The 25,709-nt window shown below is 39.2% G+C and overlaps 1 protein-coding gene across 1 annotated transcript; it reads right to left on the reverse strand.

The window, feature by feature from the left end:
- Positions 1-1,907: 1,907 nt before the first annotated feature.
- Mstn (myostatin) lies at positions 1,908-8,308 on the reverse strand. The gene is made up of 3 exons (NM_019151.2): positions 7,809-8,308; positions 5,676-6,049; positions 1,908-3,737 (listed from the first exon to the last, which is right to left on the reverse strand). The coding sequence occupies exons 1-3, from the start codon at positions 8,182-8,184 to the stop codon at positions 3,357-3,359; spliced, it is 1,131 nt and encodes a 376-aa protein (NP_062024.1). The 5' UTR covers positions 8,185-8,308; the 3' UTR covers positions 1,908-3,356.
- Between the last annotated feature and the right edge of the window lie 17,401 nt (positions 8,309-25,709).

Raw genomic sequence — 25,709 nt, forward strand, 5'->3', positions numbered from 1 at the left:
CCAAGAGACATTTAGCTACTTAGACAGACTTAATGTCCGTGGGAGCAGATCTGGAAAACATTGTGTAGGATCTGTGGCCAAAACCGCATAAACAAATTGTGTTGTGAATAAGGCCTTTCACAAGAAATCAGGAAAAACACACCATATAGGGAAAGTTTTAACAGGGCAATCATGAGTGCTTAGGAAAATAAAAGGGTAAATTAAGTAAATTAACTTTTAAAATTTTTGGTCCAAAGTAGCTTTCAAAATTAATCAAATCAGGTAATTGCTTTTCACAGTAGAACTTTCAATAAACCTTTTAGGATGCAAATCTGAGACTGCTATACATTCTAACAGGTACTATCATGTTTATCTTGCAGACATAGAATTAATATAAGAAAAGTGTACTGAGGTCAGTTTTTAGGGCAAATGTGGACATGATATGAGTGCAATTAGTAACTCACCCTCACAAATGAGCTTATACTTTAATAAGCCACAGAAAAAGGGGAACGACAAAGCAAAGAGTGTGTCTGCTTCATTGCAAGCTATATATTTCTGTATCAAGAACACTGAGTGTAATGTTAAGGCTAGTGCAAACTGTTAGACCTGTGCACATCTCTGATACATATGCATTTTATGTCTGTAAGTTAAACTTGACGGTCTCATAGGGAAAAATACCACAACTGAGAACATCCTGGATTTTTCAGAGAGTATCTTACTCACTCAAGTAATTTGATATGTAATGCAGTAGATTAAATTTCAATTTTCTACCTATTTTAAGTGGTAACAAAGATAAATTTGCTGTAAGCCATCCATTCTAATGTACATTCCCCAAAGACTTTACGAGTCCCATCTAGAGACAAATAAACTAAATTTGGTACCAATTTCATTGTTTGAACCCCGCTTGAGGATGAACAAAAGAGATGACATTTCTTTTGATGCTTTGCAGTATGTGTCTTAGCCCACAACAGCCATGTAAATGAGATTTCAACTTTTGTCACAGTCCAGGCAAACCACAACTTACCTTTCACCTCTTCCTCTTTTTTTTTTTTTTTGGTTCTTTTTTTTCGGAGCTGGGGACCGAACCCAGGGCCTTGCGCTTCCTAGGTAAGCGCTCTACCACTGAGCTAAATCCCCAGCCCCACCTTTCACCTCTTAAAGTTTAATTTCCTACTCATCAAATTGGTAGTAATCATGTCTTATATTTTTAAAACAGACTTTTGATTATTTTAATGGATTCTTGTCATGTCTCAATTTTAATAATTGCTGTTAGGATGAATGATAGAATATAATGTGTTGGGAGTTAGATTTCTATTTCAAAAAATTAATATGCAAATAGAAGTTGTTAAAATTGTATTTGGGCTAATTATGACTTTTTCACTCAGAAATAGTGGCATAAAAGAATTTTACTCACCTCCCCATTAAACTTAAGTCCCTTCAGGCCACATCTCTGGCCTGATGAAGAGAGGGGGAAAAAATTGCTCAAATAGACTCCTGTTCAGTGGTACACACGGACTTCTTGGTAATTTAAGAATCACTTTGCTATTCACTTTGAAAATTGGTGCCCCCAGTGCTCAGGAAAATGTGCCAATCTCATTAAGTGTTAGGGAAGAACTGTGGTTTCCTGTGTCCCTGCCACGTTGGTGGGGTCTGTAACCCTAGGAGTGTCTACCACTGCCAACTGCACTGCATTTGAAATCGAACCTATGAAATAAATAGATTTTAGGTCAAGGTAGAGAGAAATGGAACAGAAGATACTAGCCTTTGCTTTTGTATATATAAAGCAAATTCATGGGGAATTTCACTCAGACTTAGAGTTCCTAAATCAAACTTCTGTACTAACTTTTTTTGTTACAAACTTTTGTGCAAATCTATAACAAAGTAAAAATTAAAAAACCCACAATCAATCATTATGACATAGGACTGATGCATTTCAAAAATGTGAAAACACTTTAATTTATAGTTTCTACACATTTTATGTAAGAAATAGTTTCATTTAGCTATGAGTACAATACATTTGATTAACAAAATTCCAATTTATAAAATTGAACTGAACAAATGCAGAAACATATTCATTGTCAAATTATAAAATAAAAGTAACTGTTATTGAGATTCCATATTTGCTTTTCTTTAGATAAATTTTGGTATGTTTAGTAATGCTTATAATTTTTAAAATAGTGGGGCATTGAGATTTGAACACAATGGCCACTGAAACTTCACATTCATAGATACAGCCACCATGAATCCATCAGTGAATGTTGATATTGTTAAAAAAATATAAAATGATTGTAATATAACCATCTAACCCTAACATACGAAGTTTTAAGACCATTATTGAATCTGCTAAAAGAAGCAGTCACTTTTCTGTGATACACGACATGTCTTTGTTCGTTAATGATTTGAAATTTCATTAGTGTAAAAATATACCAAAGTAGATATAAAAGGAGACACTTATTTACAAAACAATATTGTATACATATTATATAAATGCAATTGTTTCAGAGTCATTTATACAATATTGATAGAACCAGTCATTTCCCATTATTTTACCACAAAACTGCCATGTGGCAAAGGCAGACGGTGATTTTGAGATTTAGATCAAAGTGAATACTGTTTGTCGGCCTTTCAAGATAAAGCAGCCACTCCCACTGTGCTAGAGAACTGAAAGTTGACCTCTAGAAAGAAAAAGATTCTTCTTTCCTCACAGAAAATGCATTGCACGCTTAGTGCTGTGTGCACATGCGCCTGTTAGGGAGAGAATCTTACTTTATAGAGTGTTGTATTCGAAAAGTTCGGCAGTAGGAGCCACTCGGCATGGCATTAGCACCGTTGCTGTGTATTGTCCAATTATAATAGGAATGGAAACGTATATGTGAGGCCCCATTCCTCCTTTGTGGAATTTTACCTTACCAAGTATACAATACAAATATAAGTGTACATGATGTTTTTAAATGATAACAGTTCTACACTTTACAAAGGCTATATATAGACTTTTCAGTAAATATTAAGTGAAACTGTTAGGAAATAAGACTTTGCCTTTGAATCAGACCCCTTTAATTCAGCAGACCACAAGGAAACGTGCTCTCGTTTCCTTGCCTAGATTGTAATTATGATAGACAAAAATGAACATAAATGTGATTTGATTTCCTCCTGGTTCAAAAACTCTGGAAATCATTAAACACCCTATAATGTGGTTTATTTTGATGGTTAAATGCCAACCATTGCATCTATTCTCTCTTTTAGTTCATACACTGTAGCTCGTGCTTAAGTTACTAGAGCATACTCAAGGCCTACAGCCTGTGGTACATAAATTCACAGTTTCGAAATCGAGGGGAAGACCTTCCACGATTTGGGAAATTTTAAAGCTAATGCAAAGCTCACGAGCACCCACACCGGTCTACTACCATGGCTGGAATTTTCCCATATATTATTTGTTCTTTGCCATTAAAATATAGCATATTAATGGGAGACATTTTTGTTGGCGTGCAGCAAGGGCCTGCCGAGCCTCTGGGGTTTGCTTGGTGCACAAGATGAGTATGCGGATATTTTTGTAAGAACACAAATTCACACTCTCCAGAGCAGTAATTAGCCTTATATCTTTTGGGTGCAATAATCCAGTCCCATCCAAAGGCTTCGAAATCGACCGTGAGGGGGTAGCGACAGCACCGCGATTCCGTGGAGTGTTCATCACAGTCAAGCCCAAAGTCTCTCCGGGACCTCTTGGGTGTGTCTGTTACTTTGACTTCTAAAAAGGGATTCTGTGTGAAAAGGAAAGCACAATTGTGTTAATGGAGCCCCAAATCCTTCCTACCTTAAAAATCATTATTCAGGAAAAAAACCATCATTTCTATGCTTTTTTAAAATAAGAATTGCACTATTAAGAAATTTTTATAGACACTAGACTTCATTTTTCCTTTCAAGAATCTAACAGCATCAGGCATTTCCCTGTGGTCATTCCCTTTGCACCTTTTAGAGTTTTGTTTCTTTTTCATACTGTTATCAGACGTAATAGCTCATAATGGCTGAACAGATGCTTGGGAAATAAATGTAAGCTGAAAGGGAAGGAAGGTGGGCGGGACGGTGAGAGGACTGAACACCCTCTTTTCCTCATTGCTGATTGCACATCGGCTGCAGGTGACTGATGACTCTTGGAGGGATGGCACTCTCTGGTCTCTCTTCCCTAGGGCTTTTCTGGAAGAAATGTGAAAATTAAGTCAGAGCAAAATAGCTCCTTCTGAGCATTATAGGGATTACAGTGGGAGGAGGGAAATTAGCATGACAACAGTGGCTGTGTGTACAGTGTGTGAAAGAAGATCCTTAAAGGAGTAAAGAGGAGGTTTTTAAGAAGTGGTGAACTGGGTGTGGATGGAGCCTGGTGGAACAGGGTTTGCCCCTCCTGTGCAAGGTCCTAGTTCAATCCTCAGGACCACAGCAGAAGGAGAAGAAGGAAGAGGAAGAATTTGCTTGCACTGCGACAGCTTCAGTCTCCCAGTGCATTTAAGACCATTTCCTTTTAGAGGGAAAACTCCAAGGAATATCATATTAACCACCTTGTAAATAATTAAAACCCATTAGCAACCTTGGTGATTAAATAATTACTATCTATGAGAAAGAACGTTCTCAAATAGTTGATAGCAATTTTATCTTTTATCACGAGGCTATCTTGTCAAAGAGAACATCATTTGTAGAGTGTAGTGTTTAAATGGCAAGTATAAAGAAAATAGACCATTTAGGAAATCATAGCGCTTTAAACAATAGGTTTCACACACAACAGATCTATTCCCAAATTCAACCAAAAGATTAAAAAGGTAACCACATTTGTCATTTCCAAGTACAATGCTTTGGTGTAAACTATGACAATGGGTGAAAATAACAATATGTTCACAGTAAGTTTTTCAAAGCAGAAGTAAATAAAAGTGACACAAAACAGTAACTCAGGCTTATGGAGGATTAAATGTTTTTTATTAATTTTTATAATCTATGAGGTCTTGTCATATCCCTGACTCACTATTTAATTATTTGGCAATGCCTAAGTAAATTCCTGGGCAAGTAATGCTAAAGGAGCCCAGAGATGGGCTAGGAGGCAAAGGTTAGCTTAGAAATTACAGTTTTATCAGCAACAATCCACCAAGTAATCTCTATACATATCATGGCTCCAACATTCTGTAAGTACTGAGCATGTTTATTAGAAGTGTTGAGTAGAATATATTTAATCAAGCCTATCTACACATATAAAGGTATTTTAATTAGAATTTTAATATTTTTTACTTTATTGGAAGCCAATATTTTTCAATGAATAACCTAGGAAAGAAACAAATAAAATGGGAGGGAAAGGTTTTAATTTGTCGGGTAGAAACCAGAATCTGCAGTTACATATAGGCTGCATAGTTTATGCATAATTATGTGTCTGACAATGAAAAGGACACTACATCTAATTCCCAGTAAGGACCTCCTTATGAAATTAAGAACATGATGTAATTGGCTTTTGGTCTTCATGCTAAGTAAGAGCATCATGGGATAACAATGTGTTCACAGAGATTGGCACCTACTGGTTTGGGTACAGACCAACCTTTGGGTAAGGTACTTTGTCTGCCTTATGAGCATTGAAAATAGGATTTATTTTTCACTATTATCATTTATATCAAGGATAAAAATGTAACATGGTTGTTCGAATGTTACTTTCAGTTACTACTTACCAGCCCATCTTCTCCTGGTCCTGGGAAGGTTACAGCAAGATCATGCCCATTCTCATCCAAAGCTTTGATTTCAATGCCTAAGTTGGATTCAGGCTGTTTGAGCCAATTTTGCAACACTGTCTTCACATCAATACTCTGCCAAATACCAGTGCCTGGGCTCATGTCAAGTTTCAGAGATCGGATTCCGGTATACCTTGTACCGTCTTTCATGGGTTTGATGAGTCTCAGGATTTGCACAAACACTGTTGTAGGAGTCTTGACGGCTCTCAGATATATCCACAGCTGGGCCTTTACCACTTTGTTGTACTGTATTTTAGAGCTAAATTTAAAAAAGCAACATTTGGGCTTTCCATCCGCTTGCATTAGAAAGTCAGCTGCAAAGGAATAAGAAGAGATTGATTGACGTTAGGCCCCATCGAAACACGAAGAAAATCACCCATTAACATCGGCTGCTGGGGTAGTGTGTATGTAACGTGGTCTTTTAAAATAAAACATGGTGAGGAACTTCATTCCTGTTTCGGATGAAATTACCAGGAAAAAAAATAGTTGCTCTAGCTTTTCAGAATTTTTTTAGACATCTGTATTTTCAAACCTGCTTATGAAGATTCTACTCCCCTTCCAGAGAGCTGTGGGCTAAGGGATATTTTTTCAAGAGAAGGAAGTGCACATGAAATTTGCAAGTGATGATGATTAGAGACTAAGAGACACTGTGCCGGAACGTCCACTTAGAATTCTTCGGGAATCTGAGCAGTTACACTCACTGAGCAGCTGTACCAGTCAGTCTGGAGAAAGGAACCCTTCCCCCAGGCCTCAATTACCTGGGGAGGGACACTGGGAGCAATCTAACCAACCTCAGAAATGGCAAACAATGTAATACATCTGTGACACTTGGGCTCTGGAAGAGTCATTCAAAGGAACAACATGAAGCCTCTAATTAGCAAAAAAAAAAAAAAAAAAAAAAAAAAAGAAGAAAGAAAAGAAAAAAAAGAATCAGGTATCATGTTCAAGCTATCTCAAAAGTCAGAAACTGCAACTTCAGCACTAACAATTGCTTTTCTTCGGGGTTTTCCAAACCCCATGTAAATAAGGAAGACTTTCTCCCGAACTGTTTGATCCGAGAGTGATCATAAGTGAAAATTACTTGCTGTGTCGTAACCTGATTACTTAGTAAAGGGCTGATTTGAATCCATGTCGTGTCTGGTTTTAAGTGTTTAAAGCATGGTATTAAAGCAAGATCTCGGACACATGTCACAGAAATCTTTCAGTGTCCTGCCTGCTCTCTAAGGCTACCTGTCTTGCTTTTCAGAGAACTCAGATAGGAACTGCCTGAAACATATCATCTCCCAAAAGCGATGCTGCAGTTAGAGGTGACGTCCCCTCCCCCTCATAAAGAATTAAATCTTTTAGAAGGTTCTCAATCCCTGTTCCTGCCTAGAAGTACACAGCCAGGGTTCTCTCAGTGCAGTGCCAGGAACATACAAGCAGCATTCACACCATGACCTCCCAATTATAATGCTTCTTTCCTGAGCATTTTCTGATACTCGGGCCTGAGTATTATTTTTGCTATGCCTGCTTCATCATGGCTTATGCTAATGCATTTAATATTGACCTTCTTTAACTTCCCAGTGCAATAGCTCTCACAATTACTATTCTAATTCGTAAAGAGCATAAAATCTTTGTGACTGACAGTTTTAAATAACAGAAAGCACTCTAACTGTGGAACAGTGTCAAATAAACATCCAGCAGATTTCTTTCTTCAGTGTTAGTGGGGGAGAAAACTAGAGCACGTTTTAGACAAATGCAATTGTAAATTTCATATGTTTTAACATTGCTTATAGAACCTCACAGTCCTTGCCTTATACTGTTAAGCTCTAAACACACAAGCATTCTACATTTTTTCGTATAAAATTAAATACTATTAAATGTTAACTTTGAGCTACTTGGCTCTACAAGGAAACAAGACAGATTTCATTGTCGGTTTTGTTTCTCAGGAAATCTTGAAAAAAAAATCTCCTTTCTCTCCTACTTACATATAAGCCAACAGCTTGTTAAAAGCCTGAAAATAGATCTGTTTCTCATAAACACTAGGACAGCAGTCAGCAGAACTGTTGATATACTCTAACAGCTACTTACACTCGGTAGGCATGGTAATGATTGTTTCCGTGGTAGCGTGATAATCGTCATCTTCCAAAGAGCCGTCACTGCTGTCATCCCTCTGGACGTCGTACTGATCGATCAGTTCCCGGAGTGGAGGCGCTCTGGGCAGAAGTTGTCTTATAGCATCTTTGCTGATGTTAGGCGCTGTTTCCAGGCGGAGTTTACTGAGGATTTGAATTTTTATGGCTTCTATTCTGGAGTACCTTGTGTTTTGTCTCCACGCACACGCATTACACAGCCCCTCTTTTTCCACATTCGCCTCTCTCTCACTGTCCTCATTTAGATCCACTGGGCCAGCAGCAATCAGCACAAACAGGTAAATATAAACATACATTTGCGGTTTTTGAATCATTTTAAAATCGGCACAATCTCTTTTTTCCTTGTTCTTATTTCTTCTCTTTTGCTTTTGAATAATGCCAAGTGAAATATCAGTGCATGTACCGTCCGGGAGACAACCTGCCACGCCAGTGAGTCCTGTATACTGTATTCCAAGTGGCTTTTTATATTCCAACTTAGAGGAGACAAGTGTCGTCAGGATCTATGATTGGCTCCTGCTCCACAATGAATCTCGCTGTCAGAGGTTAAAACCCTGTCTGTCACAAGTCACCAAGCAGTATTTTGTTACAGTCGAGGGCAAGCTGATTCATTTGACTACTTCATACATGAAATAAATCCCCAAATCATGAAAGATATATGTGACATTTGATAAACTAAAGTCCGTGTACTAATACAAACTGTACTTAAAGCTTATTAATTTCTGTAAAACTCTTGCTATTGTTTAAGTTGGCAAATTTTAATTTAGACTCTGTGTTTAAAATAGAAATGTTAATCCTTTAAGACATGGAGTGCTATTTTGTTATTAAAACAAATATTTGAGGTAAAAAATATGCATGAAGTGATGGATAATTAGAGAAGTAAAATTAGGAAGAGCTGGCTAAATTGAAAGAAAGCTAAGTTTGTGACCCTGCTAAAAAGTTGCATCAGTAATTTGAGAAGCCCGTTTTCACGGTTTATTTGTTAGTACATATTACAAACCAGTCCTGTTTTATTTCCACGTACATGGAATTAACTTTTGATAGCTTAATGTCTTGGAACACTAACATGAAAACTGGGCTTGATTTTAGCTTATTAGCATTGCTATTTTCTATCCTAGAGATACATATTGAAGCCTGAGTGTTGCTTTGTTGTTACTGCCCACAGGATAATGTAAGCTAGGAGGCCGGGCTCTGTACTTAGGACAAGCAGATAATGGATTTTTGTAAGTGGCACTGGAGCATTACTTCAGTTTGACTCAGGCTTCCAGGCTGAGAGGAAAGTGCAATCTGTGTTCTCTGTGAATGATGTCAGAGCCATGAGCACACAAAGAGAAAGTTGCATGTAGAGGGGTGTCCTTTGTTGTGTTCCAACACTGTCATAGGTTAGCACCCCTTTGCCAGTGTCTCATTTTGACCAGAGGGAAGAAACCTGGCAGGGATCTGGGGAAGAGTCTGCAGCAGAGAATGGTGCTTTTTGTTCTCTGAATTTAAGTGGCCTCTGCAGGGATCAAACTTCTACCCTTGGCTTTAGGAGCCACAAGATCGACTGGGGTGAACTCTTAAAGAGGTGAACAAATGCAGCGGCAGGGGCAGAGAACACCTCCAGGCCACAGATTCCCTCCTCCTTTTTGGGAAGCTGAAGAGTCTTTAGAATTTTAATCTATTACTTCCCCCACCCCAAGAGAATATAATGGCTTGTATCAAATATTTATTTTTAGGTCACCACTGTTCTTGCACAGTGTACACCCAATTTACTGCCTCAGTGCACTAAAATGCAACTCAGTAGCTTGAAAAGTTAATGCATTTTCATCAAATTCTTAAGAGGCATCTACATCTCTTGAGGGGAAAAAGTGGGTTTCCATAATGTATTGGATTTGCCCATCATTAAAGATTAAGGAAAACAAGACACAAACCAGATGGCCTGAGGTGTTTGGGTCCTCTTTGTACAAGGCAATATTAGAGCAGGCCGATAAGGTCATATTTGTCTGGAAAATTCATTTTTCTGCATAGAATTCTTTGAGATATTATAATTATAACGCATGCTGCTATATACTTCGGAATAAATTGATCCTTTTTTTTAAACTATACTGTGGTTGTGAGCTCAGACTGGAGAGTCAAATAAACCTGATTTCAAATCTCAATTTTGCCTCTTCTAAGTCTATAACAAAGATGACACAGTACTTAATTTCTCTTTGGTTTCTCATAGGGGTTGAGGTACAAAATTTAGCAATATAAATAGCTAAATGCAGCCCCTTTCATAAGTAATTCATACCTAAAGCAGAAGGGCTTGCTCTTTGTTTCAAGCCTTTTATTTCAAATTATCCCTCAAGTGCTTCAGATTAAGGCAAGGGAATAGCACCCCATGGGATATCCCACTAAGCATAGAAAGTGAGCTCACCTACATGTTCCAGATTGCCATTCATAGAGCAGAAAAGTAATAATAACAGTGATAGAGGCTTTTGCCGGCTACACAGATTTCCCCACTAAGCCTGGGCAGGGCAGGGCCAGGCCTGAGCCACTCATTCGGCTCTGACTCTATGAACAAGCGCCCTTTGTTTGTTGTATTTTTATTTTGCCTATTTATTACCATTTTGTTTACTTTCTTGTGATTTTAACTGCCATTGCTGTCTGCCACTTTCTGATAATACCACTGAGACTCCAGGGCAGCTTCTTTAAGCACAGAGGCTTCAGGAAAGCAGAATGGAGCCCGCTGGGCGTGTGTACTTAATACTTAACAGTTACAGATATGCGGTTTGTGAGAGAAAACCATCCAGACGGACGAGCTAAGGGCTAAGCAACATTTTGAGTACATGGACCTCCATGAGGCTTAGGACTTAAAAAGGCCTAAAGTACCAACTTTTGTGTTATAATTCACAACCAGTTTTTAGAATGCTGTGGTATGTCTTATGGAAGGAATACATTCCTCAGGAGAAGACACCCGCATTAGACAAGCTATTCAGGCCTGAGTGTGTAGTGTCTGTCTGTGACTTCAGTGGTAATGAATGAACACCATCTGTTGAGTGGTGGCACCCTTCCACAGAAAGAGAGAGAGAGAGAGAGAGAGAGAGAGAGAGAGAGAGAGAGAGAGAGAGAGAGAGCAATACATTCATTAGAAGATGAGCAGTCAGCACCTGTGGCTCACCTCACCCTGCACATTCTCTCTCACCCTGCACAGCCATCAGCATTCATGAATTCAGTGCTGGCGAAGCCTTTTGAGACCATTAATGGTCATCACTGACTGCACCTAATCAAACTTTCTGGTACTTCACTCACTCCTTAGTACATGGGTTAAGAAGTATTCAGTCAGTTTCAAGAACAACTGTTCCTTCTCTAGTGGTGACGATTGTCAACTTCCCAAGGCTTGGTGACACAGGGAACTCCTTACTGTGGCCTGAGAATGGAGGCAGCTATCATAATGGACTCTAGCTGGGATAACTTTGGGTTGAGTGAAGAGAGAAGAATTTCTTCCACTTGCCCAGGAGAACTTGGTCTTTAAGCTTGTTGGTCTTGTGTTAGTCACCATCTTTGAAAAGAGTTTCTCATGGCTTCAGAAGGTGGGAGGCAAGCCATGGTGCATAGGGCTTATATTAATTAGACTTTATAGTGGTGGGCTATTGTGGGCTGGTTTTTTGTACTTGTTAGTGAGGTGGCAAGTGGACTTTCTAATCTTTATTCGAAATCCCACAGATTGTCTTATGACACATTGGAGAGTATAAAATATATTTACCAAAAGAGTTTATGATTGTATTCTTTCCAGATTCTGGGAACTGCTAACCTGCAAAAACTTTAATGATGTGGTCTAAAAATAGAGGAAGAGAAGGTTAGGAACTCAGATAGAATGCTTTATGAAGAATTCAATAATTTGGGGGAAACATCCTGCAGGTTATAGTTTATCTCATTGCTCACCATTTCCTTAAGATACTGTTTAGTAGTTCTCTATAGTGATTGTTCTTACTGCCAAAGCTAAGCCTGCAGAGTGCTCAGACTTGTCACAGAATAAGAAGGCAGGTCCCCTACATTGAAGGCAGTTGATTATCAATGCTTTTCATAGGTTACAAGACTAAAATTAACCAAAAATGTTGAACTAGTATGCCTATGATGTCCTTTGGCACTAATGTTTGATTATGAAAATAAAACAATGAACCAAATGCAGTCACTTTTTATGAAGCCTGTGGTCTAGTTTCCTCATATAAAGTCTGAGTAGATGTGAATGTCATCTCAACTAAGATTTATCCCCTAAGTTATCAATCCTCAAAACTTCTTATTTTCAGTGTATTTACACTGTTCAAATCGTTACAGTTCCCATAAATCTTTTGTATGAACAGATCATATTGATCAACATTTTTTTATTTATTTTTATTTTATGTGCATTGGTGTTTTGCCTGTACGTGTGTCTGTGTGAGGGTGTCAGATCCCCTGGAACTAGAGTTGCAGACATTTGTAAACTGTCATGTCTATGCTGAGAATTGAACTCAGGTTCTCTGGAACAAAGGCCAGTGCTCTTAGCCTCTGAGTCATCTCTCCAGTAGGGGCATAAGCAGACACACACTGCATTTGCTAATATTCATTTATAATTATTTTGTGGATATGTATTTGTGGGGGGCCAGGGAGAGGGAGAGAGACAGGGGTAGGGAGAGGAGAGTATATTTATGTACATTATATGTATGCAATACTGAGGACAAGGGTGTTAGACCCCCTGAAACTGGAATAATAGGTGTTATGAGCTGCCCGCTATGGGTGCTGGGAACTGAACCTAGGTCCTTTGCAAGGTTAGTAAGTGCTCTTAACCAGTACTACATCTTTTTAGTCCCCTCTATTTTCTTTAATTATCGTGTATTAGTTGCACAAAGTAATAAGTTTCATGACAATTTCCTATCTATGTGCACTTTCATCACATAGTCCTTCTCTATGTTGTTTCCTCCTCTTCTCCCACCTCTAAAGTCCCCTTTCTACCATAAAAACAGCATTATCTTAAGACATGGATGCTCTGGAAAACCCCAGTGTACAAGAAATAATTACAGGAAAAGAGAAATCAATGTTTGAGTTTCTGTGAGTGCAGTTTTTAACCACAGGTTCTCTGGGCACGCTTTCTGAACTGCCTAGAGTGGCCTAGACTACACTAGAGCACAGAGCCCTAAAGTTTATGCTACTGTAATTCAACCCATTCCTATCAACTACCCCTCTTCCCCAAACCCTTGGTTTTCTGTTTCTTATCAAATGTGGCTCTCTTTAGATGCTATAGTTATTTAATTGTACAGCTGGAACAGAAATACTATGGCAGTAGAATTGCCAACAAACGTGTAAGCAATCTAATGGACTCTGGCAGGAAGACTGGGTGGTTTTAAAGGATTTCCTGTGGATGGTCTGTTGGTCACTCTGAAGTGAGACGTTTATACTGTGGAAAGGGGCACTTGGGAGCTGTCCAGGAGAATTCAGAATGTAAATGAAGGTCAAAAAAGGGGTGAGTATGGTGTCTGGGGAGTGGAAGGGTAAAATCACTGTAATAAAACCCCTTACTTTGTACAGCCAATATACGCTAGTAAGAAAAGGAGCCTCCTGTGCTGTGCTTTGTAACAGAGATAACAAATTCATCCCTTCGCCACTAGAGGAAGAAAAAAAAGACTAGGCCCAAAGACAGTACTGCATTGTGCTCTGTGCCCCTTCGGGCACGGTCTCACATGTCTGTTTCTTTCCTGCCTTTGTTCCCCAAGCATATTGGGGCTCAGTAAGAAAAGGGGGTTTGCTCTCTTTTAGTCTAGTACCTGATGTATAATTAAATGGCCAAGGTAGTGTTTATTGATTAATGAATTAGTGGACGGGCAAATACTTTCTTAAATACTAAGGGGCCTCTTGATTTTCCAGTGATATCAGTTGTTAATGATTTCCCGTAACTGTGGTTCATACATCCAGCTCATACATATGTCCTGCTGGCTGTGGCTGTGAGTGAAGATGGCCCATCCCCTTACCTGCACATATATGCTTATTTTAAACTACAAACTGATTGCCTGAGGTAGTTTGTCTCTTTTCAATAAAGTATTGTATTTCTCAGTGATCTTTTTTTCTCCTTAATCTTTCCTTATACAGCAGGAAGGAACACTCTCATTCCAAAATTAGGGCTTAAGCCTAGGAGATTTAGGTCTCCAAGCAGAAATGGGTCAATCTGTTTTCCCAAACGTGTTCTCCTCTCGCCTTTCCTTTTCCCTCTTGCCCTCCAGTAAGTTACATAAGTAATTTCATCCAATTTAGGTCTCTAAGTATATTCCTGATTAGCTACATAGCCACGTAATGATTGGCCCTTCGGTGTCTACTTTCCAGTAAATAAAATCAGTGCTCACAGCTGAGGTTTCGACATCCAGCGCCATCTGACGTCAAGGTGATTTTTGCACACTATTCACAATGTCCTCCTCTTTCCAGCTTAAAAAGAGTCTAAATGGGTGGCTCAAGTAATATTTCTTAAACAAACAAACAAAAACAAAGATAGGGTCTTATTATTCAAACCCTGACTAGGCTCTAACTCTTTCTGTTTCCACTGCCCCACTGTTTAGATTGCAAGCAGGTGACACTTCAACCAGCTTCCAAAGACTGTTTTAATTCTGTCAAAACCCTCTAAAGTCTTTGTCATAAGGTCATGACTTACGTAAGATGAAAATCTATAGCTCATTTATTTAGCCTTTTTTACTGGACTCAAAATTTTTGTTTATATTGACTTACAGGGGGGTGAGATTGCATGCAAGAATATTTAAAATTGCTTCACATAAATGAGCCCAGGCTGTATTTGACCTGAGACTTGCATGGCCCTCTTGTTGTCGTAATCTCTACATGACTGACCCCTACTTCCCTGGGTCAGAGAAGCATGAATTTACACTTGGAGCTGTACATTTTCTGTCTGAAATGAATAAAGATAAACTTTGAAAGTCTGTAAATGAAAAACTGAATATCCTAAGACTGTTTTTGTTGTATTTGATGACCAGTTTGCTCAGTAATACCCTAACTATGTGATTTTCCTCTTTCCCTTTTATTCCCTCAAACTCTTCCCATACACCCCCTCTTGTTCTACCCACTCCCTCAAATTCCTGCCAAGCACTTCTTTCTGTTAAGATTTTTAAATATTCTAGAATGAGTGAGTGACATCAATGGTCAATTTCTGAGATTAATGACATAGGATGATATGTGTTCCTCGACCCAGGCCAAGGTTCTAACTTTACAATTGAAGACACAATGGCTTGCTGAGGCAATTAGGAAAAGGGGCGTATTACCTACTGACCAAAGATACTTCGAACGCCTGTTTGCTCAGATATTGAAGTGAGGGGAAGTCAGCCTTTGTATTAAGGAACATCACTCTAAGCTCATTTCTTCAATATTGAAAATTATAGTTATTACAGTTTTAAAACTTAAGATTAGTGCACCTGTCATTTCAATAATTTTAACTGGAAAGAGCTCTCTTTGACCCCCCCTTCAAAGACAGCCTCTTTTTTTAATTCTTTAATTTTTTTTACAGTCCAGACTTTATTTATCCCCCTCCTGGTCCACCCTCTGACGGTTCCACATCCTACACCTCTGCCTCCCCCTGCTGTCTCCAAGAGGAAGACCCCATCCTCCACCCCCCAGCTCCACCCCAGCAGACCACCCCCATTCCCTGGGACCCCAAGTCTCTTGAGGGTTAGGAGCATCTTAGAGCAGACCTGGCAATTCTCTGCTGTATGTGTGTTGGGGGCCTCATATCATCTGGTATAAGCTGCCTGGTTGGTGGCAGCTCGGCAGGGTCTGAGAGACCCCTGGTTAGCTGAGACAGCTTCCTGCAGGTTTTCCCTATTTCAAACAGAGGGGTCACCAGATTCTGTCCATTGACTGGGTATAAATATCTGTCTACATCTGACTCTTTCAGCTGCTTGTTGGGGAGTCATGACAGGGCCCTGTTTGTGAGCACACCATAGAATCAGTAATACATCAGACCTTGGGACCTCCCCTTGAGCTGGATCCCAATTTGGGCCTGTCACTGGATCTCCTTTTCCTTATTTTGTCCCTGCAGTTCTTTCAGACAGGAATAATTCTGGATCAGAGTTTTTGACTATGGCATGGCAACCCCATCCCTCTACCTGATGCCCTGTCTTTCTACTGGAGGTGGACTCTACAAGTTCCCTCTTCCCACTATACGGCATTTCATCTAGCTTTAACATATATAAAGAATTCTAAAGTAAGGTTACAATTATTACTGTCATATAGATTTTACGTGGACATTCTACCCCCTGCTGGGAACTCTGAGAACTGCAGCATGCCACATTTCTTAGCTGTGGTTGATAAGATTTGGGGGTGGGCAATGGAGACAGAGAGATGGAAAACTGGATTATAACGCCTTCCAGTTCGAATCCCATGGATAACGACTTCTGTCCAGGCAGCCTCTTAAAATTCTCTAACTTGGGACAAAGTTGTTAACCATTAGTTTCACATCTGCAAAATGGAAATATCAACAAGCTTGTGACGGCTAAAGGAGATGATAATCCAGTGCCTGGCATAGAGTAGGACCTTTATAAACGCGTGTCATTATATAATAATACCAGTAGTAGTCATTAGCACTCTGTTGTTAATGTTTGCTTGAATTATAAATTTTTGTAACACTGAAGATTTTTTATAAGTTGTATTTTGGTAGCATGTGGGACTGGCACATGTGATATACAAGAAGGGGAATATAAAAACAAGACAGTCAGAAAACCTGAAGGAAAAGTGAAAAAGACACAGCAGGTAAATTATAACGTAAAGAAAACTGGTGCTGGCATTAGTCACACACAGAATTCAACTTGAGACAAATGATACAAGACTGAGGAAGACATATTGCTATAAGAGGAAACAATCTGCTGGGGGTATGTGCCTCTCTAATACTGTCAAGCATTTCATGCCAAAATGTAAATAAGAAAAACTGCAAAACTACAAGTAAAAATTATAACCAACAAGAGGCTAACAACAGAGGAGTTCTTTTCAGGAAAGTTAGCAAGGATGAAGTCTACTTTACCAATGAAGTCAGTGACGTTGATGAGCAGGGTCAATATTGAGCTCTATACCCTTGTTATGGAAAAGAAACCCCGTGAAAGTATTCACTAAAGTTGACTAAAAGGCTGAGACTATAGTCTCAAAATTCAGCATGGAGAAGCAAGAGTGAATGACCAAAATAGAAACTAGTATTTCCTCTTCTGGTTGAAAATATAAGACCTTTGCTTCAGATAGAAAACAAAATGGATCTTATAGAATGCAGAAAGAATAATTAAAATGTTACAAACTGAAACCCATAGAACAAAATTCCATTGTATCAACAGATAGCTTAGCTTCAAATGTGTATCCAGAGAAGATAGAGTGAACGGGATATAAGATTTACTTAGATCTGTGGGGGAGATTACACACTAAACTAAAACAGAAGGATAAAATTATCTAGTAAGTCAGACACAAATGAGTGATAAGCATGAGAAGGAAAAGTTGTAGTGTTTCTCATAGAACAGAACTCCTTGCTCAATTAACCACTATAAAGAAGGAAAAGATTATAAATTAGGAAAGAGAAATTATGTACAAACACTGTGAAAAAATAAAAGATTTGAAATGCAGAAGTATTATGCAAATAAATTTGAAAGTGTGTCTGAAATTAAGATATGTAAAGTGTAGGCCAATTTTTTCCAACGTACTTTAATAAGGGTTCAACCTTTCCTCTAGCCCACCTCCCACCAGAGGAAAAGAAAAGTTATTAGAACATGGGGGAAGTAGACCTGTTTAGAAATAGTTCCTTGGGGACAAGTCCAATCATTGTTGTCAAAGTATCAGCAGTTCAGTCCAGTAGCAACCAACAAATAAAATTGGCAGACACCACATGCGAACTAGCAAGGGCCGTTCAACCCAGAAGAAACCGCAAGGCTTGCCAACCAACCTGAGGCTGCTGAAGCAGCAAATAAGGGTGTCACCAGAAGCGGAGTTCAGCAACACAATGTAAGGTAAACCAATGCATGCAGGTGGTTAGCAAAGAATAACAAGGAGGAACAAAGCAGACTAATGCTCAAGCTCCCACTGTCTGTGGGGTCAGGTTTATATTCCTTCTGAACATCATGCATCCTTTCACGTGTTTGCTATAGCAAAACATCCTTCCACCTGTGTGCCCCAGCAAAACATCCTTTGACATAACTGACTTTCCAAAGAAACCAGAAGTTTCCACTTCAGGAGAGTTTCTGAAAAAGACAAAGCACAGGAAGCTGTGAATCTCTGCAATCTGCCTTCTTATACTGATTGCTCCCACTCTGTCAAGAACAGACAACTTAGAGTGTTGAGGCCAGGTGTGGTGGCATACACTGTACTCCCAGCACTTGGAAGAAGGAGACGGGAGCATCAGGAGTTCAGGTTCATCCCCAGATGCATAGAAAGTTGGGGTGAACCTGGGCTACATGTAACTGTCTTGAAATGCTGAGAAGAGTGAACCGTGGAGGCACACACCCAATCTAAAGACAAATACAGTGTGAGATTTCTACCCAGTGCCCAGTAGAAGCTGTGCCACAATGGGAATTACCTAGAAGCCAGGGCTTCAGTGTGAAAAGAAATTCAAAGACATTCAGTTGTCCCACATGGGAGTACAAAGTTCTGTTTGGCAGAATGTAGAGTAAATCAGTCCTTACTTATTTAAAAAGAGTTCCATTGATACACATTGATCTTTTAGATCACTGGTGTCACTTTCCTTACCATTGGCCTTTTGGGCATCATGAGTCTGGAAACCACCCCACCCCCCAAAAAGTAAGAAGTCCCCTCATGTCATCTGGCACTGGTACTAGCATTAACCTTTCAGTCTCCTTTTATTGCCACTTTCAGGCTTCTGCAGGGTTGCTTCTGTTACTGTCCTGGGGTCTGGATTGGGTTCACTTTCTCTGCCAGTTAAAGAATTAAAAGAGAGGGGGAACTATCCCTAGAGCTGCAGTTAACAACTGAGAAATTGTGAACACAGTAAACTGGCAGGCTGAATCAGCATCTGAAGACAGGCATGTGTCAGGGGTGAGGAAACACACACAGCAGACACGCAGAGAAAAGATCTTCCGCCACACATCGAGAGAGGCAAAACCCGGCGTCTCTTTGAGGGGTAGGGATTTTTAAGTCTCTGAAGGCTCGTCCTCTCCTAAGTCAGAGTTAGTGAGATCTGAAATAAAACAGGATGGCTGATTGGCCCACAACTGCTGCGTAAACCCCCGCCTTGAACTTATTGAGCCACAAAAACAAAAAGATCAAGAGGTCTTCATTTCAAGTCTCAGGTCAGGAGGGTGAGGAAGAGATCAGCCACCTTTGAAGTTCATCATCTTTGTTTATCAGCCATAGCCCCTCTTTCTGTGCCTCTGCCTATCAGGAGTCTGTCAAATGTCTAGTAACTCACTGCTACTACACAGTTCAGATTCTGATCCCTTATCAAACTGCTCACCTCCAGGGTTCATGAAATTACGAACAACTTAATAAGAACCCTAAGAAACTTTCATGTAGTAAAGCTCTGTGAAAATTATAGAAGCAAATATTTAAAACAGCATTATGCTGGTATCAGGAAGGTTGGGAAAATACTGATTATTACTCAGGAATGAGATTTCTAAAGAGTGAAGGTTTTTTTCTGCAAAAAGAGTTTGCTTCATAAAGATGATGACCTCTGGAACGAAGGGAGCTGCTGCCACAATGGTCTCTGGGGCTGCTTGTGTCCAGCTCTTGGCACCTCTGTCTCAAGGCCTCTCACTCAGTAGCAAAACCCACTGAGACACTGCACCAGGCAGATCCTCCTCTTCAACTTTAAGGACTCTCTGGATCCTCCTGTGAGTTTTAATTATCTCACGAAAACTGATGACCCTGGTGACCAAAAATCCGAAAAAGAGATTTCCTTTTGTTTATCCATTTATTCACACACTCTCATCTATTTAGTTCGTTGAGCTCCACCCCACCTCTCTAAAACATGTGAAGCACTAAGTGATTTATAAATTAAATGAAAGCCAAATTAAAGAATAAACATGATTATCGAAAATGTATACCAAAGCAAAAAGGAATGATGTTTTGGATTTTTAAATTTTAAACAACTAGATCTCTGCAACATTATAAGAACTGCATAATTAAAAAGATTAGTCATTCTAGTTATAGAAGTATGATTAAGGATTAGAACCAATTAATAGCTTATAACTTATTACAAATAAAAGGGAAGGAGAAACATTAATCACCTTAATGAATTGCTGTGGTATATTTGGCATAATTTACAAAGAAGTCCTCTAATTAGCACTGTTTATTATTTTTTAAGCAGCCTTTCATAAACAACTAAATGTGTTTTCTTGATGTGGTGTACTACTATCGCATTTAATGATACACCATGGGTGTTCCCATTGAAGTCAGAAGATGCTAAGAATGTTCTCAGTCAAAAATAGTGTTTATTTCCATAGAAGCATTAATAAGAGAAGAACCATAAATAATGGAATATAAGTCAGAAATACAGGAAAAGAAAAGGCAAGTTTGCTTTTGGTGCAGATGACGTAATTATCTACCTGTAGGCAGCAGAAGAGTGAGCAGGTACACAGCACAAAGCAAAGCAGGATGGGACATGACTGAGTCAACGCACTCAGAGATAATGATTTTATTTTGCAAAAGGCGGTTAACTAGAAAATATAATGAAGGAAAAGGTGCCATTTCAAAAAATAATCAAAACCAAACAAAACCTAACTGACCACTCAAAGAGCTCAAGTAGGAGGTATGCAGAGTCTCTATGAGAACATTGGAACACTGCCTGGGGCCAAGCTCTTAATAAATGTGAAGGGCCTTTGCTCCGCCTGAGACCGGCTGCATCCTGAGACATGGCCGGGATGCCTGTACCTTTGTGATCTAAGGGGTCATGTGCTCGACACGGTAAAGGACTACTTCTCCACATGAAGAGAGGTCTGCTCTGTTTTATTTTTATTTTTGTTTGTTTTGTTTTGTGTTTTTGTGTTTTTATTGTTGTTTTTTGAAAAACGTAGGCCGGCCTTTAGTTTGTGATGCTCCTCATGTCTGCTCCTTCTGAGGGCTAGAATTAAAGGTATGTGAGTGCCTGCCTGCCTGGATTTGAAGAAAATATGAAAATTCAAGCTCTGAATGAAAAGTCATACAATCATCTTGATAGAAAGAATCAACACTGACGAAATGTCATTCTCTTTACTCTATAAATGCAAAGTAATCTTCAATTAACATATTAATAGCTTTAAAACATTTTTACTTTTTACAAATAGATTTCTTAAAATAACAGATATTTCCATGTAAATAAGTAAATACTGGTAAGTAAAGTAGACTAGTATTAGCGAACGTAAGAACCTTTTAAGATGCTATAATTTAAAGCAGTACAGTGCTGACAGGAAAATGAAGAGGTAGAAGAAAATGACACGAGTGTTGCTTAAAGTCAGTTCATTAACAATAAATGGAACCAGGACAGAGAAATAGCCTGGGGAACTCTGGACCATAAACTTTACATGATTTCTCAGAAATCTAAGCTGGGCATAGTGCCCCATACTTGAATCCATGCACATGGGGAACAGAAGCAGGAGAATCAGGAGTTCAAAGCCAACATGGTCTGCGTAGCAAGTTAAAGGCCAGTCTAGGATACACAAGACCATGTCTCAAAAAAAGCCAAAAAGCAAAATTTTAATGTCAAAAATGAAACCACGATGGGAGAGAATGTGACTAGTTGTTGTGTATAAATTTTGTAAAATACTATGTAAGTTTTGGAGTGTCAGACAGAGTGAGCATGTATATGTTTATAATTTGAGGTTTTCTTTGCCATGATTTCAATAACTGTGTAACACATGCTATAGCTTACTGAATGGTTCATCAGCACTTGAACATCTGCTGTATTCTGCTGTTGGTTTTGCATTACAATTCCACAGGTGTCAGCTCGGTCCAGTGAGTCGAAGGTCTACAAACCATTGCTGACTTTCTGTCTACTCAGCCTGTTCATTAGAGATGAGGGATGGCAAAGTTTCCAGCCATGATGAATTTAACTGCTTTCCTTTTCAATTTGGACAGATTTCCCTTTTTTTTATTTCTATGTGCATTTTGATGTCCCACAACTACAGGCGTGAACCTCTGTCGTGGTGATGTTTTCGTGCCTATGCCTTACATTTGTGTAACTTTCTCCAAGATGTCTGAGTGGACAACTTACTGAGAAGAATTACTTATTGTGGCTTATGGCTTCAATGAGAACAGAGGTAAATCACATCTTAATGTAGTAGAGAAATGGGATTCATGGAAGAACTAATCCAAGAGATAGCCCCTGTGACACATCCACACAGACTCACTTCCTCTACCTAACCCCAAGTCCTGCCTTTTACTGCCTTGAAATTATGCTAAAGTATTATGAGTCCATCAAAGTCTTCATGAGCTAATCATCTCTGGGAATGCCATTATGAGCTGCTCCCTGAAGTACATGCCTCAGACCAATCAAGCTGAAAAGAGTAACCATCACAACGTAAATTAAACACACATTTCAGCATTACCAAGTAATCTTTTGTCTCTAGCAATATCACTTATTATTATTATTATTATTATTATTATTATTATTATTACAGCATAAACAAGTTTCTATTAGAAATTATTCATAGTTAAGAATGTTTATAATTTTCCATGCTCTTTAGTGTATCCTCCCAGTAACTCTCATCCTTGGAACTGAAGACTGGAGAGATGGCTCAGGAGTTAAGTACACATACCTCTCTTGTATAGGATGCAAGATTGGTTCACAGCACACATTGGTTAGTTCACAACCACCTGTAACTCCAGATCAACAGAATTCAATACTGTCTTTGGGCTCCATGGACACTGTACTCACATATACAACCCCATACACAGGCACACACATTTACAATGGCTGGCCAAGAAAAACCACCGAAAATGTCTCCAGACATTGGAAATTGTTCTCTCCGAGGTAAACTGTCCCTAGTTGAGAATCCCTTAGGCCTGAGAAGTATGTTTTAGCATTTCTTTTACTTCAAGTTACTTCTTCCTCTCGTGCTAGGGATTGAGCCAAAGACCTCACATACTAAGCAACTACTTTGTGATATTTCCAGCATTTTTGTCATGATATACTCTAATATCCATGTTTTTGTGTTAGGGGATTCATTGAGCTTTCTAGATTTAGAGGTGTATAATTTACATCAAAATTGGGAAAAGATGATATCCATTTTCCCACACGTGTTCTCTCTCCGTCCTTTCCTAGGATTATGACATCAGACAGTTTAACAGTAGCATACAAACCACAGGCTTTGACCTTGTTACTTTTCACCCCTTTCTTCCTGTGTCCTTTGATAGTATCCAGTGCTAGGGCTTTGGGTACATTGATTTTTCTTTAATATTTCCCACTAATGTTGTTATAGTTGAAATGTGAAATGTTCTCCATTTCATATTTGTTTGTATACTTGACCCCCACAGATGCCACTGTTTGGGAAGCTCTCAAGAATGTTGGGGCAAGTGGTATGACTGAAGTTGGGTCACTTGGGCAGGCCTTTGAGGGTTATAGCTAAGCCTCCACCCAGTCCCGGCTCTCTGCTTCCTGGTTCATTAAGATGTGAGCAAGTTTACTACAAGTATCCGACACAGCCAAACTCTCCCAGTTACCATCTCTTCTTGTTCACAGTGGACTGCTACCCCTCCTCCATAAATTCAACATAAGCTCTATTACCAAAGAAATAAGAAAGTAATACAAATCCCATCCAGTGGGGTTTCTCATTTCAGCTGTTGTATTTCTATTGCTCTAAAATTCACCTTTTATGATTTCTTTTTCATGTTCATGCTTTCTGATAAATAAACATTTTTATAATTTTGTTTTTTTACTGCTAAAAATATAAAAATGTTATCACTCATGGATTATTTTATTTGTTAGTTACTATCAACTCTTTTCCCAGTTATACATCATATTTTCATGCTTTGTTTGGTTTATGAAGTTTCACTCTACACTTCTGTATAAGCCCACTTCGTATACTAGCAGACCCCAGAGACACCCAGTCATTGTGCTCCCTTTCTTTCTCAGACTCTCCCCGACAGTATGTAGTTAGTGGTTATCTCACTGGTTTCTAGTGCCTTGATTTAGAAGCTCTATATTATTAGCCTGCCTGGTTTATTCCACTTTGCCGCTGGAACAGCTCTCACACCACAGCACTGCTTTTGTTAGTTTTCTATCTCTTAGGAATCACACTATTATGCTATAGTGAGTAATTTCTTAAAAATTGTCTTTCTCATATATTGTCTTCTGTTCTAATGGTTTGCAACAGCAAGGCTAGTACGGTACCAGTTCATCACACAGAGCCTCAAACAGAAGTTCCTGAACATCTCAACACAGCAAGGGGTGGAGAAAAGGATGGGAGGAAAGATCTGTTTTTATCTTGCCTTTAAACCAGCACCCTCAAAAATAACAGTCAACCCAAATGTGAAAACATGTTCAACCTCACAGTCAAATAAGATGAAATTATCAGGGGAACAAGTTTCTTGTTGACATGTTAGGATGAGAGTAGAAAGACAGTGAGCTGTCCCTTTCAGGTGGTGCTGTGGTCTGAATTAATGCTTCTACATGGTGCCCTGTGATCTGAACAAATTTTTTCACATGGTGCTATGGTTTGGAACATGCATTTCTACATGGTACTGTGGTTGGAACACATGTTTCCATATGATATTGAATGGTTTGGAAAATACATTCCCACACAGTGCTGTGGTTGGAACACGGGTTTCCACATGGTGCTGTGTAGTTTGGAACATGTGTTTCCACATGGTCTTATCAGGTGCCCAAAGCAATGGGCCCACATGATCTTGAAATGTGCTCTCTAGAAAATGTGCACTAAATATACCTTTTCACTCATAAGTTAATCACCCCATATATTGATTAAAAAATGAGTAAGATGGTGGGAGTATACATTTCACACTCTATCTCTGTGAGCATATGTGTACAAGGTGTGTGGATATGTGAAGGTCAGGGGTCAACCCTTGTGGTCAGTGGCCTTCCTTCATCGCTTTCCATCTTTGTATGTTTTACTTTGCTTTGTAGGTCTCTCTAGACTCTGGAATTTACCCTGTCAGCTAGATTGGCAGGTCAGAGCAGCCTTGAGCTCTGTGTCCACTCTCTAGCATTAGGGTTCAGACAGCTTGCTGGCACACTTGGCTTTTACATGAGTGCTGGGGATCTGAACTCAGATCCTCATGCTCTCAGAGCAAGGATGTAGCTTACTGAGCCCTCTTTTCAGTTCTTGATACTTTAAATTTTAAACTTTCCATTACCTTTAACCCAGAAAGATTTCTTTTTCAGAGAGAAGAGGAGAATTTTACCCTTTGATCAACTATCAAAAACCCAACAATCTCCACAAAGCTTGTAATGGAGAATGCTGGAAATGATCCACATGTCCCAGAATTAGGATCAATGAAATAACACAATGTCTCCAGGCAAATTTATATGTACTAATATAAAGCAATAAATGTAGTAAATAAAATTTGGAAATGGAAAGACAAATTTTAGGATGAAATAATGTAGGGGAGGGTCTGGGAGGGCAAGAGTGGAAGGGGAGCATAAAATGTCTGTTACAGCTGGAGAAGTGAGTTCCTAATGTCCCATCTCCTGATTGTACCATAGGCCGGTAAGCAAACCCTTAGTACATGAAGTTTTGAATTCACATTTAATATCAACTCTGGCATAGGCTAGCAATGTGCATTGTGATGTTCTTGTAGTGCTAGGCAGCAACAATGGCAACAAGTCTCAGGTTTGTCACAGTGTCACAAAAGTAAAAAACAACTCCCCATGGGGTTCTGTTGCTAAGGCAAACTGTTCGGTAGGCTGCATGTGTCACATGTAACTTTGATGTCT

The sequence above is a fragment of the Rattus norvegicus genome, chromosome 9, assembly GCF_036323735.1.
Source record: "Rattus norvegicus strain BN/NHsdMcwi chromosome 9, GRCr8, whole genome shotgun sequence".
NCBI classification, from domain to species: domain Eukaryota; kingdom Metazoa; phylum Chordata; class Mammalia; order Rodentia; family Muridae; genus Rattus; species Rattus norvegicus.

Excerpts from the sequence above, each read along its gene's own strand:
- Mstn (NM_019151.2), bottom strand. The coding sequence starts at position 8,184 with ATGATTCAAAAACCGCAAATGTATGTTTATATTTACCTGTTTGTGCTG. Across the intron at positions 6,050-7,808 it reads CATTACCATGCCTACCGAGT|CTGACTTTCTAATGCAAGCG; the intron begins GTAAGTAGCTGT and ends ATTCCTTTGCAG. Across the intron at positions 3,738-5,675 it reads GACCAGGAGAAGATGGGCTG|AATCCCTTTTTAGAAGTCAA; the intron begins GTAAGTAGTAAC and ends CTTTTCACACAG.